The sequence below is a fragment of the Medicago sativa genome, chromosome 3 (genome assembly GCF_051527215.1).
Source record: "Medicago sativa cultivar Bolivia chromosome 3, Bolivia_mono, whole genome shotgun sequence".
Classification (NCBI taxonomy): Eukaryota; Viridiplantae; Streptophyta; class Magnoliopsida; order Fabales; family Fabaceae; genus Medicago; species Medicago sativa.
Genome location: NC_140751.1, coordinates 80281359 through 80299553, shown reverse-complemented (window position 1 = coordinate 80299553; position 18195 = coordinate 80281359). Strand labels below are relative to the sequence as shown.

Genomic DNA, 18195 nt, shown 5'->3' with positions numbered 1-18195 from the left:
AGACAAGTTAGATAAGAAAGCTGAACCCGGTATATTTGTGGGTTATAGCTCAACATCTAAAGCTTATAGAGTTTTCCAACCTAACACAAGGAAATTTTTGATAAGCAGGGATGTGCAATTCATGGAGAATGAGCAGTGGAACTGGAATGATACAGAAAATAAGTCAATAGTTGATCCTTTTCAAAATCAAGATGAGTTAGTTGATGATCCTCCTATAAGAGGTACTAGATTGCTTTCTGATGTTTATGAAAGATGCAATGTTGCAGTCCTTGAACCTGCAGGATATTGGGATGCAAAAGAAGATCCCAAATGGAGGGCTGCAATGCAGGAGGAGCTTACCATGATTGATAAAAACCAGGCTTGGAAACTTATTAAAAGGCCTGAGCATAAAAGAGTCATAGGGGTGAAGTGGGTGTTTAGAACAAAGCTAAACGCAGATGGATCAATCAACAAGCATAAAGCCAGGTTAGTGGTTAAAGGGTATGCTCAAATTTTTGGAGTAGATTTCTTTGATACATTTGCTCCAGTTGCAAGGCAAGATACTATTAGAATGTTGTTAGCTATTGCAGCACAAAAGGGATGGAAAATATGTCATCTTGATGTCAAGTCAGCATTTTTAAATGGATTTCTAGAGGAAGAAATATATGTTGAGCAACCTGAAGGTTTTGTTGTGAAAGGGCATGAAGATAAGGTCTATCTATTAAAGAAGGCCTTGTATGGTTTGAAACAAGCTCCAAGAGCTTGGTACAGCATGATTGATGAGTACTTAGTGCAGTTAGGCTTTGTTAAAAGTCTAAGTGAATCCACTTTATATGTCAAAGGTGATCAAGCTAATTTTTTGGTGATCTCTTTATATGTTGATGATCTTCTAGTTACTGGCAGCAGTGTTGAACTGATTCAGCAGTTCAAGGATGATATGATGCAAGTGTTTGAGATGTCAGACTTGGGAGAAATGTCTTATTTCCTTGGCATGGAAGTTGAGCAGAAAAGTGGAGATATATTCATCTGTCAAAGGAAGTATGCAAAGGAGATGTTAAAGAAATTCAATATGGAGAACTGTAAAAGCATGAGCACACCTATGTGTCCAAAGGAGAAGCTATGCAAGGATGTTGAAGTAGAGCAAGTGGATGAAACACTCTACCGAAGTTTAATTGGCTGCTTAATGTATCTTACAACTACAAGACCAGATATTTTGTATGCTGTAAATGTTCTTTCAAGATTCATGAATTGTGCTAAAGAATCTCATTTCAAAGGAGCAAAAAGAGTGTTGAGGTATGTTAAGGGAACCATAAATTTTGGCATTAAGTTCTGTCGATCAGAAAATTTCAAGTTACAAGGTTACTCAGATAGTGATTGGGCAGGATCTTTAGATGACATGAAAAGCACTTCAGGCTACTGTTTTAGTTATGGAACATGTATATTCTCTTGGAGTTCAAAAAAACAAGATATTGTTGCACAATCAACAGCTGAAGCAGAGTTTATTGCAGCCACAGCAGCTGTTAATCAGGCCTTGTGGCTAAGAAAAGTACTAGCTGATTTGCACTTAGAGCAAAGGGAAACTACTAAGGTAATGGTGGACAACCAGGCAGCCATTGCCATCTCCAAAAATCCCGTCTTTCATGGTAAAACAAAGCATTTTAGCATCAAATTATTTTTCCTCCGAGATGTCCAAAAGAATGGAGATGTGTGTTTGAAGTACTGCAAGACTGAAGACCAGCTGTCAGATATCTTTACAAAAGCTCTTCCAACAGGCAGGTTTGAGTTACTAAGGGAGAAACTTGGAATATCCAACTACTGATACAAGGAGGAGTGTTGAGCGTGTGTATCAGCAGTTGTACTGCCAACTGCACTGATTGACCACGTCTTTAGGAGAATTTGTTTTAATATTTTAGATTTTAATTAGCTAATAAAGTAGTGGCTAAAGATTAGGAGTTAGTTACTCAGTATTTGTTTTTATTTAAGTTACAGCTTTGTATTTTGACTGTAGTTTTTCAATTCAAAAAAGCTCTAGTTTTTCCCTTCCTATTTTATGAGTTACGTATAAACACCAACAAGCCACCACAGCCATGGGTGCAGATTGATGAGGCTGAGTAGGCAAAATGGACCATTGTGTTGATGAACAATCAATTTATCATTGAATGAATAAACATATTATACTATATTCATATATACTGTTTATTCACTACTCGTTTTGAACCTGATTCTCAGCATTGTACTTGTCTAAAGCAAGCTTGCATAGGGGAGTGAGACGAAGGCGACAATCAACGGTTATGTCAATGGGTCCGACACCGCCCAATAAACCAGCTATACGTGGAGTGCCCATAGCATCAAACACCTGTGTTATTAAGAATCAAAATTAAGAGATTGTATTATAAGTGAAAAATGAAATAGAAAGCAAACTAAGTAAAACGTAAAATCGTAAAATCCAGAACAAAACTGTGATAGATACGTACAGTTAGGTTACGAGAGCGCTTCCTATACGCAACCATGGCGACTGCAATTTGTTCATCCTTTTTTATCTGAGCCTTATTCCTGTACGTAAATCGCGAACACCCGAAAAGATAAGGATAATCGAGATCATCATAGATAGAGAAGTCACTTTCCATAAGAATAAGCATATTATACCATTGAAAGAATCAATTTATCATTGAAAGAATAAGCATATTATACCATATTCATATATACTGGTAATTCTTTACACGTTTTTGAACCTGATTCTCAGCATTGGACTCGTCTAACGCAAGCTTGCATAGGGGAGTGAGACGAAGGCGACGATCATTGGTTATGTCAATGGGTCCGACACCTCCCAATAAACCTGCTATACGTGGGGCACCAATAGCATCGAACCGCTGTATTATTGAGAATCAAAATTAAGAGATTGTATTATATGTGAAAAATGAAATAGAAAGCAAATTAAGTAAAAACAGCAAAATAGAGAACAAAACTGTGATAGATACGTACAGTTAGGTTGCGAGAGCGCTTCCTGTAGGCAGCCATGGCGACTGCAATTTGTTTGACTTTTTTTTTATCTAAGCCTTATTCCTGTACGTAAATCGCGAACACGTGAAAAGATAAGGAGAATCGAGATCGTCGTAGATAGAAAAGTCACTTTCCATTAGTTCTTCATTGCGTATCGATTCCCAAGGTGTCGCCGGTTCTGATTTTGGCTCCATTGCCGGTGGTAATGTGTCTTTCGACGTCGTTGCTGGTGAGGAGGTGCCTTCCATCGCGTTACTCTCCAGTACAGTAAACCTAAAAATTGAATTCAGCTATTAAAATAGGGAGTTAGTTATTTTGTCATAAATATATATAAGTTAATAGAGGAAATACTTTTCTCTTAGAGGAAATACTTTTTAAGATTTATATTTATTTCATGAATATCTATAATTATTCTTAATTGACAGGTCAGATGCTTATTTTTAATTTCTAAATTATTATTCTTGATAGGTTAAATGATCGTTTGGCTGGTTGGATCAAGTGAGTTACGTAATATGCATGGCTGAGTTGCTTTGTCTACGAGTGTAGTCCTCGTTAAGGTTAGAAACTTCATTCGGGGTAAGAACTCATGCCATTGGGTAAATTGACACACGATCACCAAAGCTAAAGCTCCTGGTTGGAAGGTGATTATGCTTGTAATTTTGTTCCATTTGTTAACATTAGTGACAAATAGATGAAATTGAGTGACTTTTTCGTGAATGGTGTTTGGAACTTTGGTAACTTATATTCCATCATCAGTTATAAGTTATACGATAAGCATTTTTATTGATCCTGACTTAGAAGATGTAATGGTATGAGTTTCCTCCTCTCCAAATGCTGTTTATTCTGCCAGACATGGATAAGTGATTAGACATTGATCATAACCTCCATGGTAGCGTTACTCGTGCCTCGATATAGTATCTTAAAATCCTTAAAAGACTGAAACGGTTCTGTTGATTAGTTACCCGTGCCTCTCTTTCTACCAACTACTTTCGGTCATCAAGACACCTCAAATGACACTTCATCATGTCATATACATGGCGTCGTTGAGGAATCTACTAACACGAATTTTGTGATTGCCCTAGCGCTTGGTCTGATGGTTTGCCTTTGATTTTCACGGTTCTCCTAATTTCCTTAACACTCATTGTGTCACCTAGTTTAAACGTTTCTTCATTATGTCTAGCAGATCCATTTGATCATGTTGAGTATGTTACAGATGCAAAGTTTATTACATCCTTGACTATAAACATGATTTTTTAATTATTCTTCTATATTTTAGTTCTATTGAAGTTGTTGAATCACCTGAGCTAACAAATATAATGATTGTTTTGGTGGTGATTATGAAATTGCAGTTTAGGGATTATTCTAATCATAACTTGTTGGTAGTTCCTTTTGTTACTAAAGGTACTTTCTGTGACTACTTACTTGTATTGTATCAACATTCTTTATCTAATTTCAATTATTTTTTAGTTGTTTAGTAGTTCTAAAGTGAGTCTGTCTATTTTTGGGGAGTGAAGATAGCTAGTTGTGCGATTCCGCTCCTTATAATAGCATCTGGTATAGCAATGCATAAGTTGTACTAATGGTATTAGAAAGAAACAAAGTTGAGGAATCCCACATTAATGTTCATTGACTGTACTTTATAGCACTTAATATTTTCAATAAGCTTGGGAATCTGCCACAAACAACTTCAAAACAAATGCAGGACATTTTGTAAGCAAATAATGGTGTTTTCTATGAGGACTTGAGTTTCTTTAAGTACTAGTGAGTAATAATGCTGAACATATGTTAGTCTTGCATTTTATTTTGTAATGTTCGACATGTTTATACCAAACAATACAATCAATGGATAAATCAGACATGGTATGTTTCTTAATCTTCAGCCAAAAACATATCTTACTTATCAATCACTTTTCTGAATTATCATGAAACAGTTTTACCTTTTCCAAAGGTGTAGTACGCTTACAATTGGGCATGCTTACGGCATCATGTTGTGACGGATGGACTTTTGGATCAGGAGATGTTACCTACTGAATCACTGATGTCAAAGTTAACAACGGCTAGCAAAACGAATCTATTTTATATATTTTATTTCCTTACTTTCTAAATTGTTCTTTTTGCTTGCTTCTTTCAGTTAAGAATTTCAAATTATATCATTCAAATTGAAATATTAAGAATGGAATGGTATAGAAATGAAAGAACTGAACTTTCAACTTGTTTACTGTCTTCAGGTATCTAAAGAATTATATACTCTAGCTCCGGTGGTTTTATGTTTTCTATTGGGATAAGATTATCCACAGACGATTTTGCTCTTGCCTTTACCTTAGGATATTGGTTCTAAAACCTTCCATCGTTAAGGTATGCTCACTTTAGAAAGTATATTCAAAAGGTAAATACTAAATTAGCTACTTTATCTCTATTTTGAAGCAGTAGTTTCGATGAAGTTGACAATAGAAAACTTCCACATAATTCTCCCTTTGCTATTTTTGATAAGTACTTTTAGTTATAATTCTTTCTTAAGAACAATTTCACCGATCAATCACATCACCGCCAACAAAAATAATTTCACACTTCAACGTTCATCAAGAACAATTTCACAGATCGTTTGGATCACACACATCCCCGCCAACAACGGCTCTACAGTCACTTACTCTTTTGATTTATTAATTGTCAATTTTCACTCATTCAGAATTATATTTTTGTTTTCTTTTACTTCAGTAATTTTTTTTCATACTTATTTTGCAAGCTGAATTATCTCTGATTTGGGAATTTTATGGAGGTTCTGTTCATTTAGATTTATGTTCATACCCATTTCATTCAAATCTACCTCTTTGAATGTGATTCTTCTATGTGCTCAGATTCTCTAAGGATCCATTCAATCTTTGTGTTTTCAATCTTCTGTTTCACTTTGTTATACTGTTCTGGATGCCCACTTAATCTCATGGAAGTTTAGCGGTGTATAGTAAGATCACAGTTGCAAAGTATATACTTTTGGTTTTAGTTTTTAATTTATTTGAATTTTGTGGCCCCTGATTTGCATATTCTCGTCGGACATGCTTATGAAAGCACAATGAAGTTGGTTTTTGTATAACACTTCCAAAGAAAAGTTCACTTTGAGATAGAAGTTTAAACACTGTATCGGGTTGTATTTCTTTAGATAATTTTTTCAGTATCTCTGCATCTTTTAGGTAGAACTTAAAAGAAACTCTTATTCTCTGCAACTGTTATCTCACAAGCATTGAAACTTAAGCCACAAGATTAGTCTCTCTGGAACAAGTTTGGCGCAACGCAAGCAAATAGTGTTGAAAAGTGCTTATTCAATAATGGCTTATCAACAATTATGTACCGGAATCAATTCTTTTTTTTAATGGTAATATATATATATATATATAACTAAAAGAGAAAAATAGTACAAGATACACCAACGGAGTCGTCAAAACGACGCTCCAACAAGCCACCACCGAACGGAACACCCCAAGCCTCACACACGAGACCGAGGCACACCTATAACAACACTAAACAAAAACAAGAGAAACAGAAAAAGCACGAAAGAGCTAAAAGCCACAAGCGGCAGCAACCCCCGGAATCAATTCTGATTTTGCAGTAACTTCAATGTATTTTATGACATTTAAATGTAACTTATAAGAGTGACCACGAGGTGGTCATTGATTGAGGTATAAATTTGGGGTCATGACTCTATTCAAAATCTAGGCTTAACTTATTGTAGAGTATATCGTTTGTTAATGAGTAGTTCTTATTAATCAAGATATTTTCATGAAGAGAATGCATATATTTTGCAAAACCCTGTAAGGTGGCCAATTTTAGTAACTATAATATCATATATTTTAAGTAGAAGGATTCATTACCTAATTTTGTTAGTGAGGAATTCTTACAAAATTGACTATATATTTCTTGGCATGAATTCAAACAATGCTTATTGTTTAAGGGTTTAGTTATACAAGTTATACCTCATCTTTATTTGTCCATTCTCTCTCTCTTTTTTCCAATGAAGTTTGACATGGCACAAGGAAAATTATTTTTATACACCCTTTCTACACATAGAAAGAGATGGAAATAGCTATAATGATGTGATAGATCATAGATGTGATAAGTAGATAATCCGATAAGAACAGAGATAAAGAGATGTTGAATGAGTGTAAGAAAAAATGATTGTGTACAAATATAAGAGTTGAGTCAGAAATGATTGAAAATAAGTCAGGTGCCAATCTAATTGAGATTACATATATTATATGTAAAATTTATTTAATATACCGACGAATCATTAGATTAATAAGCAAAATAATTATACATGGATAGACTCATTAATTGATATAATAATACATCATTAAGTGTCAATATCTTGTTAAAAAAAATTATAGGTTAATGTTGTTCTAAAAATCTGAACAATACAAGTTTTCGCTTATATGATTCAAAAATTTCTATAAAAAAATTCAAATTATATAATCCGAACTTACGTATTTTAAGTATAAAAAGAAACATCGGACATGGGAAAGTGATAGCTAGAAGTAACGGGTCGTATACATTTTTGGCCCAAAACCCTGTTCTATTTGGATTTTGCAGAAAGAGAAAGAAACCAAGGAGAGAAACGAAAAACCCTAAAACCCGGTCTTGACCCATCCTACCAATTCCAATGGTGGATGACGGTCTTCTGCTGGAAATACACGCCTAAATCCTCTCCCGTTTAGCAGTACAGTCACTTCTCCGATTTTGATCAACTTCAAAATCACTTAAATCTTTACCCCATCTGCTTCAGAAGCAGATTTAGTTTTACCCCAATCCCTCTTCCCTAGACAAGAAACATATCTTATTGTAAATGTATCAATTATATTAATAAAATGAGATTGTGTATTATATGTGTTCCTTTATTTTTATTTTTATTTGCATTTATTTTATGATTTTGACATCTAAATAATCCATATTATATATAAAGAAAACTATCTCTTTCAACACTTTTGGCTGGATTTTTCCTTTCCAAAAATACCCTCAATTTTCATTGGGAAAATATTGTTGTGATTTAAAAGTTACATGTAAAAACAAGCATGAGTTGCATTGCAAAAATTATGATTGCAATTTCCAAAAATCGAGATACAAACAACTAACAAACCTCATCCTATTAAGAGGGTTTGAAAATTATGAAACTAAGGATAGTTAAAATGACTCGAGGAGTCAAAGAAGGGAGTGATAAGGAGGTTCATAATCTATCCCCAGCCACAACAAAAACATTAACTTACTTACTAACATTTGTCATTTAAAAAAAAATATGAATAATAAGTTGTGAAATTCAACAGTCTTTAACAACTCTCCATAAATCAGCAGTAGTGGATAAGAAAAAATAAATGTACAACTCAATGTGCACAGCTCCATATGAATCTAACCATGTAAAAAAATATATATAAATCATTCATACCAGAAGAAGGGTGTAAAAACTGCATAGATAGAGTTAAAAAGGGAACGGAATACTCAAAAGAATTGGTTGCAAACACTCGAACACAATGGTTTCGTATTCTTTAGCAGCAACAAATCTTTGAAAGATAAAGGTATTATAAAAAAAATGCTTAGGGACAAGGGCATGCCAAGAATGTAACACCGGAAAAGTGAGGTTACAATTTCGACAAAGTAAAAAAACTAAGACGCACAAGTTTTCTCTTGAAATTGAAAGTCATCACAATATGCCAGGACAACCAAATACTGTACCATGGCGAGTGATTGGCAAAGGAAAACAATATTGACAAAAGATGGAAAACAAAGTGATATGACAGATTGGCTAAGGAAAACAATATTGACAAGGGATGGAAAACAAAGTGATATGACAGACAAATAAAATACCATAATAAATCCCGTAAAAACACAATCCATATTTAGGCATTTTATCAAAACTATATACTTTTACCACAAAATCCAAACTTGTAAAAAAAAAAAAAAAAAGCAAAAATCCAAACTTAGACACTCGAAGGTATATACATTATAACATCAGTCATATTTGCAACAAAAAAAAAAGCAAGAATCATTTACTTAGGCATTTCATCAAACACCTTGATTGCATTCCAAATTACTAGTACAATTAGTGTTATTTCAACATCTAAACAACTACATTGTACCTAAACATACTCTAAACAAACAATGCGAGCAACAACCATACATTATAACATCAAAATCAAGCTTAATTTGAAATTTTCTAACCTAACCAATAACTAACAATTTGCTAAAAATTAAGCAAAATAAAGCACTAAACAACCTACATTGCAAGTAAATAGGAAGAAAATGACTTACTTGTGATTTACTTGAAGAAATTAGGATGATTTTCGTGCAAAATGGGCTTGGGTGATTTTGGTAGAGAGTTTGAGCGTTTGAGTTTTAGTTTGAATGTTTCTGGAAAATGGTATATTGAAGCTACTATTTTGGTTTAATTTCAGGTCGCAACGGTAGTTTACTACCGCTGGTCTCAGCCGTAGTTAACTACCGTCAGTTTAGTGTAGTGGTAGTTAACTACCGCTGGGGTATTTCAGTAATTTCCATGTATTTTTAGGAAATGACTGAAGTGAGAAAAGCAATTTTCAAAACTTGATGAGGTACATATGCAAAATGGATATTCCATACAAGATAATACTGGGTTGACCCCAATCACCAAATAGTATATAACAATATTTTTATAAATTTATTTGGCATAACTATTTTAGTTATATATTCAAAGCTTCAATCATAGGAGAATAAACACCGGTTTGATATGAATGTTATGACTTTAGTAGGGGTAGGGAGGGAGTGTGAGACGAGTTACAAGAGGGAAAAAAATTAGTGTCTTCACCCTTGGCTCTAGATCTCCTCCTCTATGTCGGAGGGTGGAACAATTTAGGTAGACAGTAACGCAGCTACCCTACCTCGGCCAGAAAACCAAATTGAGTTCTCTAATCAGTTTGGGTTTGACTTAACCAAGTTGTTTATGTCATCTAAGTACAATTTCTAATTTAGCCGAGATGGTTGTATACCATCACCACCGTCATATTTGGTTCATTCTCAATGTTTGATTACAAATTATTTCACTCTAAAGGACTTTTATTATTTGTTGTTGTCGTAGCAGGAAGTTGATGGTATGTAGATCAGATTTTGTGATGGCGGTCGGTTCATTTTCTAGCTTTTGAACTCTGGTTGGTGCTCGTAGATGATTACTCTTCATCTTTTTATATATATTCAAGTTTCACACTCGTACGGGTTTTTTGGGTTGCACCCGTGATGAATCCTTGTTTTTGTAGGATTAATTAGGGCTTTGCTCCACTTGTGTTGTTTTGTCGGTTCGCATTGACGACCACTTTAGAATGGATTTACTATGATATATCTTATGTCCCCGGTCTTTATATTTCTTTGTTTTTATTTAATCCTATTTTCTATTCGCTTGAAAAAAAACTTAAAGTTCTCTCTTTTTCATCTTCCTAGGCATTATCAATGGAATATTAGTATAAATATGTGAAATTGCAACATTGCAAAACAAGAAGATGGTTATATAGTGTAAATAAAAGTAGAAAAATAAAATAGAACTATAAAAATCGACCAACAACATATTAGCATTCTTCCAATTATTCTTTCACAATTACTTTTTCATTTTTTTCATATTTGAGCCAAGCTTCACACATGCTTGCAACAACTCTAGTCTTTGGTCTCCTACTACCATGTGCACCAAGAGTACAATTTGTTTTTTATTTTTATTAAAAGAGTACAATTTGTTATTTTTTTGAGTAAAAGAGTACAATTTGTTATTGTTGTGCCTATAAGAACTTAATATATTTTGAGTTTAAATATGGATGAGCAAAAGAGAAAGGGCATACAAACAAGGAGAGACAAGTAAGTAACTCATTTTCTATGATATCCTTCCCCGGGTGAAAACTCCTCTGGACTATATATTTATCAATACATTATAAACCTAAACCACAAAACTTTCACCACATATCAAACTATTTTTATTTTCTCAAAAAAAAAAAAATCAAACTATCTTTATAGTAAAGGTGAACATTTCCCTTTTTTCTTCTTCCACAGTTCTTTCATTTTCTATTTTCCTCTTTTTCTCCTAGTTAATTTTTCATTCATTATGTCTTTCCATTTTCTAGTTAATCAAATTTTATTGGTCCGTGAGAGTTATTGGTTGATATTATATTTACCAAATATTTACGTACCAAACAAATGCGCCCTTAGACAGGGACGAACCCATAAATTTGGAATAGTAGAGGCCAAATAATATAAAATAGGATTTAAAACGTTGATTTGCAAGTTTCCCCTATTTGTTACAAGTATTTTTTTCTAGCGTTTTTTTAGGAAAAAAATCATTTGAGTACCTGTCCAAAAATATTATTTTGAGTCGATATTAACGTATTTATTGTCTGATTACAATTTCAAAACATGATCATGCTCATTAGTATAATAGTTTAGAACAAATCAATCGTGGATTGACTTTGAAAATGTGTATGATTTAGATTTAGATTTAGAATTAGATGCTTATTGCCTTTGTTCTAACTCTCTAATTGGTGTCATCAGGTCGGTGAATGCTAAAAACATTGTTCTGTGATCGATTTATCACAAAAATCTAGCATGGCGGTATGTTTTTGTTAATTTCATTTTTATGTTAGACTTTCAAAATGTGGCAAACTAAAATTTAAATTCTAATTAAGAGAGATTTCCATATTTAGTTTTCTACACACCTCAAAGGCTCAAAAAGAAATGAAAGGTAGATGTGATTGTTTGGAATAACACGGTTTTCTCTATTTGTTTCCGATGAACTGGACAGACAATTATAACTTTTAGAGTAATGATAACAACACTCTCTTTTGAACACTCTTTTTAATACTCACTCTCTTATTAGCTTAAATCATTGTGGGTCTACACTTTGAAAATTGAATCAACACAAAGTGATGCGACATACATTGATTTCATCTAATAAAAGAGTAAAGGCAAATGTTAACATGTGCCCCAAGGGCATATGTTAAGGAATTTAAAATAGAAATAGTTGTCTTAAAAGTTGTGCATTCAACTTTTTAAAGTCAAAGTTTGACTCTTTTCCACAAAAAAATTCTAGTTTTGGATTCCTTAACTTGTGCCCTAAGATAACAAGACCCAAGAGTAAATACTAGAGATAGTGTTGAAAAGTGAGTGTTGCTAACATTCCTCTAACTTTTAAACAAACGATTTAAATAGACTTATCCTTAAAAAATATATCACTTCACTGTCTTTACATAACAAACACGGATATATTAATAGCAAGATAATTATGAATTTCTTGGTCGTTCATGACATAAAAAAGCACATTGACGTTTATTTCCAATCAAAATTCTTGTAACTAAGGGCCTGTTTGGTTTGGCTTCTGAGAAGCAATTCTAGCCCAAAATCAATTCTCTACAGTGCCAAAAGCAATTCTAGCCAAAAACAATGTGTTTGGTTCAGCTTTTCAGAATTGCTTTTGTCCTCCAAAAGCAATTCTCCATGAAGCTACAAATCCTAGCTTCTAGCTTTTCTAGAATCAATTCTCCTTGAACAACGTGTATAGGTTTGTATATTTTATTATTACAACACGTTATTTTACTTTATTGCCCTTTATCAATTCTCATTCTTTATCAATTCTCCTTTAGCTATGTCTATTTTAGTAATTATACATTCAAAAGCAATTCTACATAATTGCATCCAAACATAAATCATTTTGTTTAATCAATTCTACATAATTGTATCCAAACATAAATCAATTCTCTCAGAATCAATTCTGTCAGAATCAATTCTATCAGAATCAATTCTCTCAGAATCAATTATATTCAAAGCTGAACCAAACAGACACTAAATAGATGTCAACTATGGGAATATCCTTCAAGTTTAGACATCCAAAGATTTACTTTCGAAATCTACTATCAAAAGTCTCATTTTCCTTTATAACCAAAAAAAAAAAAAATCTACTATCAAATATCAATGCAATCAACCGCTTTCACCGCCCTTTGATTCTAAACTTTTTTATTATATATAGTTCTTCGAAAAATACCAAGAACACTATTTTTTAAACATTATCTCCGATACTCATTTTTTATTGGGTGAAATCTACACATATCTCACCATTTTATGTGCAACATATTTTTAAAACGTGAGATCCACATAAGTTTCAATCAATAAAAAAAATAGAAAAAATGTTAAAGGACCGCCCGTAGCACTCTTTTTGTTAGGCGACTCCTCATATTTATTATACTCCATTTTTTATTATTAAAAATTTCTTCTCTTTTGCTTTATTTTTTATAGGCTTAATTGCATTTTTGGTCCCTTAACTATTTGGGTAGTATCGCTTTGGTCTCTTAATTAAAATTCGATTTATTTTGGTCCCTTAACTTCTCTCCGTTACACATTTTGGTCTTTTCTGTTGGTTTTAATTCAAAAAGTTAGGTTTTCTTCATCTTCTTCTCCTCTAATTAAGAGACCAAAGTGATACTACCTAAATAGTTAAAGACCAAAAATGCAATTTAGCCTTTTTTATATTAGCTAACTAAAATTTATGCGTTTGACTTTTCCGTGCTTGTCCTTTCATACTTTATATCAAAATGATAATTTTTTTTCATGGTGTTATTCGTATTAATTTTATTTTTTAGGTTTATTTGGTTTTGTTTAAAATATTGTCAATAAAAAGTATACTATTGACCGATACTATTGACCGATAGTTTAAGAGAGAAAAAAATAGTAATTTAGGGGATAGATGTTCGAACCCCAAACATTCTAATTATTTAACATGTGATTTATCACTTGCTTTTGACATTCATTTTTTTTTTTTGAAAGTCCACGTCCTTATTGTTATTATTTAGGATATTATATTGTTAAATTTCAAAGAGAATATTTTGGAGGATGTTGGTGGATAGAGGAGGGTTATGGTATAGGGTTTTGGTGGCGAGGTATGGTGAGGAGGCTGGGAGGTTGGAGGTTGGGGGCCGGAGTGTCTCTACTTGGTGGAGAGAGTTAGCGAAGATTAGGGACGGAGAAGGTAGTGAAGGTGGGGGGTGGTTTGCTGATAGAGTGGTTAGTAGGGTAGGGTCAGGAACGTTTACTTTATTTTGGCAAGATAGGTGGTTAGGAGATGTTCCATTGTGTAGGAGATTTAGCCGCTTGTTTGATTTATCTCTATATAAGAATAAAACAGTGGCTGAGATGTTTTCTCTTGGTTGGGAGGAAGGGGGAGCTGCGTGGGGTTGTCGAAGAAGGTTGTGGGATTGGGAGGCGGAGATGATAGGCGAGTGTCGACAGTTACTTGATAATTTTGTTTTGCAGACTGATGTTTCTGACAGGTGGCAGTGGCTTCCTGACATTACGGGGGGTTACACCGTGCGTGAAGCATATCAGATTCTATCAACTCAGGAGCACCGGATAGGTGATGACATAGGAGATCTAGTTTGGCATAAACAGGTACCTTGGAAGGTCGCTATTCTAGCTTGGAGGTTGCTGCGGGACAGGTTACCAACTAAAACTAATTTGCTCCGGCGTGGCATAATTCAACCCACGGCCATGTATTGTGTGTCGGGGTGCGGAAGTGATGAAACAGCTCTTCATTTGTTCATTCAATGCAATATTTTTGGTGCACTATGGCAGCATATACGACGTTGGCTTGGTATTTATGGAGCTGATCCGTATAATGTTCATGATCATTTTCTGCAGTTTACAAATGCTTTAGGAACATCGAGGTCACGTAGATCTTTCATGCAACTTATTTGGCTATTGGGAGTGTGGATTTTGTGGAACGAACGTAACAATAGGCTATATAATAACGTTCAAAAGCCCACCTTCGACTTGTTGGAAAAGGTCAAATTCAATTATTTGTGGTGGCTTAAAGCTCATAACATTAATTTTGTTTTAGGTTCCCAAAGATGGTGGTCGGACCCGTTACTTTGTTTGGGTCTTGACTGACATTTGTTTTGTTTTTGTAACTATTGACAGATTGTATGTTTGGGGCGCCCCCTTGAGTACACCTTGTGCTTAAGGGGAAAAGCCTCCGTTGTTAATATATCTCATTTTTGATTCTTCAAAAAAAAAAAAGAATATTTATAGTGTATATTTTATATAAAAAAATTCTTCCTATAATGTAGGACTCATTTGATTGGAGAACTACCGGACATCTAAATCCAGTTCGTAATCAACGTCGTGGCGGTAAGTAATTTTTATTTCATGTTTAAAGAAGGATATTCTTAAAATTATTTTGCGATAACTCTCTCCTGTCACACACACACGTAATGTATTTGCTCATTTTGTTGTATTACTTTGATTTTTATGTCAATACTTACATTTTTCTGTATAACTTTGGTTTTCTATAAGTTGTCCAAAAAATAGTTGTTCATGCCTGATGTAGTAATTTTGCATCAAACAAGATAAGTATTTGTGTATCGTCTCCACAGGGAATAGTGCGTTATCAATGACAGTTTAACATCGATTATCATTCAAAGTATTAAGAGTACTTGTTTGTTTGAATTGAAATGTATCTAGCTAAACTAATTGCAAAAAGTAAAAGTTGAGATAAATAAGGATTGAAACTTGTTAGGAGTAGCGTTCCTTAACCAAGCGTCACACGTAACCTAATTGATCCATATGAATTCTAGCTTCATAAGCAACATTATCACAATCAATTCTAAACTATCCTTCGTGTCCAAAGTGATATAATTATTTCTAAGTTATCGTTTAAACATTCGTGTCCAAATTCCTTAAACGATAACAAAGTCGATCGGATAACCTAATCGACCGTGTCCAGCCTGGTTAAGTTATACGAAAGCATTTAGCTCTTGATTATGGTGATTATCGCAAGATTAACAAAGATGTCAAGTAAGTTAACCTAAGATATATTGCTATTCTAGCTCAAGATTCAAGAGTTTGTGTCCAAATCATCTTTGAATCTCATTGAAAGCATTAACACAAGAATAACAACAATATTGAATATAAATTGCTAGAATCATATTTTGCAAAATCAAAAGATTACATGTTAAGCAAAGATCAAGTACCTCTCATCCCAACAAAGGGGATTTAGCTACTCATCATCATGGAAGCCATGCAAGGATGGATTGAAAAGGAAGGATTCATTACACTTGTGATGTCTCAACAAAGTATTAAGATCCAACTTCCAAAACCAATCTTACTCAATGAAGAACTACCTTACTTCTCTCTATGAAAATATCTAAACTAAAACCTAAGAGAAGCTAAGAAAATATCAAGCTAAGATATGACAAGATTCTCTCCAAAGAGTAGCAAGTGGCTATATAAAGACTTCTGCCCTGCCTGAACTCGCAGATGCGAGCTACATCACTCGCAGATGCGAGTTGCTTGCCTGGACCAATGATACGCTGTCACGTCATAACTGAGGGGATCAAACCGCCCTAACTCGCAGTTGCGAGTAAGGGAGCTCGCAGTTGCGAGTTGCTCGCATCTGCTACTCGCAGTTGCGAGTGTGAGTGCGAGTTCCTTCTCTCCTGGATCAGCTTCTGCCCAAATAGTACTTTTTCATGATTTTGATCTTAAATCAATGTCTTGAGGCTAATTCCTGCACAAAAGGATAGAGTAATGATAAGTAAAGCGTAATAAGGCATTTAACGCTTATTTCTCGGCTTTTCCTTCGATATCTTGTAAAACAAGTAACAAAAAGTGTATGAAATATAACATGAAAATAACACTTTTTAGCACTTATCAAACTCTCCCCAACTTAACTCTTTGTTTGTCCTCAAACAAAAGATTGAAAATCAAACAAGTTAATAACAAGACACAAGTACAAAAGGCTTTGAAAACATCTTCAGATGAATGATTTAAAAGTGAATGCGCGGGCAAGTCTAAGTTTCCAACTAATCTAAAATTCTACTACTAACATGAGATGAGTCCTAAGTACAAAGTTCATGTCAAACATTTCAAAACAATAATATATTTATTTACGAACCACACCTAACACACTTCTATGAAAGTAGATAAACAATTGAAATCAAATGAATGAGGGTTATGAACACACATCCGGCAATCAAGTTAACATTCCAATCAAGTTATGTGTCCATCCAAAAATCGTTTCAAAAGGCATAAAAACATGGATCAAAAGGTCTTTGAGGGTTATAACTTGGCTTGGCTACAAAAGAAATGTCATATGTGGGGCAATTGAAATCAAAAAGCCTATCAAAGAGGAACATTCCTTGTATCAACCATTAAAATTCACAATCTTTCCTACCAATCATTACAAACCCTTGGTGCTTAAACATGAGGCACTTTGATCTTGACAACTTATTTTCTTTTTGGATTTTTCTTTCTTTTTCTCTTTTTCTTTTCATGTACACATTGCTTTTCTTTTCTTTTTTGTATTTACAACAACATGTTGTCTTGATCAAAGATAAATTTACACCATATTACTTGACATAAGATTTACATCTACCTTCTCTCCCCAACTTGAATCAATCAAATACCCTAATTGAATGTTCCTCTACTCTAAGGCAAAAGGGACAAATAACATTGAAATTTGAGGGTTCAATAATTAAAAACATATCAGAGTCCTAAAGTGCGTCAAGAATGAACTGAATTTTGAAAAATTTAAAGGCAACTTCATCAAGCATTGTGCTTATGAATTGACAGTTCATAATTGATGACTCCGATTCATTTGGCTCAAGTGGGTTAGCAAGTACTCGCTCTTCTCACAAGGTAGGCTATTTGTGGTCAAGTAAGTTTCACTCATAAACAAAAAGGTGCCTTGATCACTTCCATGCCTTCACACAATTTAAAACAATTATTGGATTTAACATAACACAAACGAGTTAAACAATGAAAGCCGGTCTCCTTGCATATGTACAAATATTTGAGGTTTCCTCACTTTAGGCTAGTACTACGTGGTTCACAAATAAATAAATTATTGTAAAGAACTAAATGAAATGAAATTTACGCAAAGTACTCGTTCCATATTCGAGTAAAAACCTAGAAAAACTGGAAACTTGTACCTTGGCTTTGCGCTTTAATCACAACTATGAATTGTTATCAATCATCTGAGATTTGAAATTAAGCAAAAGTGATACGCAAGAAACTTCCACAATTTTTAAATTAAAACCAAATGAAGTACTCGAAACATGCTAACACATTATTATTCTACAAAATAAAATTAAACCATACTAATATAAATACGAACTTAATAATACTAATTAAAACGAAATAAAAGTTACCAAACATCAATAACCGAGATACTTAACAAAGTAG

The 18195-nt window shown here is 33.7% G+C and overlaps 1 protein-coding gene across 1 annotated transcript; it reads left to right on the top strand.

Annotated features, from left to right (window-relative positions):
• Nucleotides 1–13848: 13848 nt before the first annotated feature.
• LOC146940704 (uncharacterized) lies at nt 13849–15149 on the top strand. Its single transcript, XM_085749893.1, has 4 exons — nt 13849–14403; nt 14587–14796; nt 14932–14934; nt 15081–15149. The coding sequence occupies exons 1-4, from the start codon at nt 13849–13851 to the stop codon at nt 15147–15149; spliced, it is 837 nt and encodes a 278-aa protein (XP_085606019.1).
• The last annotated feature ends 3046 nt before the right edge of the window (nt 15150–18195 follow it).

Excerpts from the sequence above, each read along its gene's own strand:
- LOC146940704 (XM_085749893.1), top strand. The coding sequence starts at position 13,849 with ATGTTGGTGGATAGAGGAGGGTTATGGTATAGGGTTTTGGTGGCGAGG. Across the intron at positions 14,404-14,586 it reads ATCTAGTTTGGCATAAACAG|CATATACGACGTTGGCTTGG; the intron begins GTACCTTGGAAG and ends GCACTATGGCAG.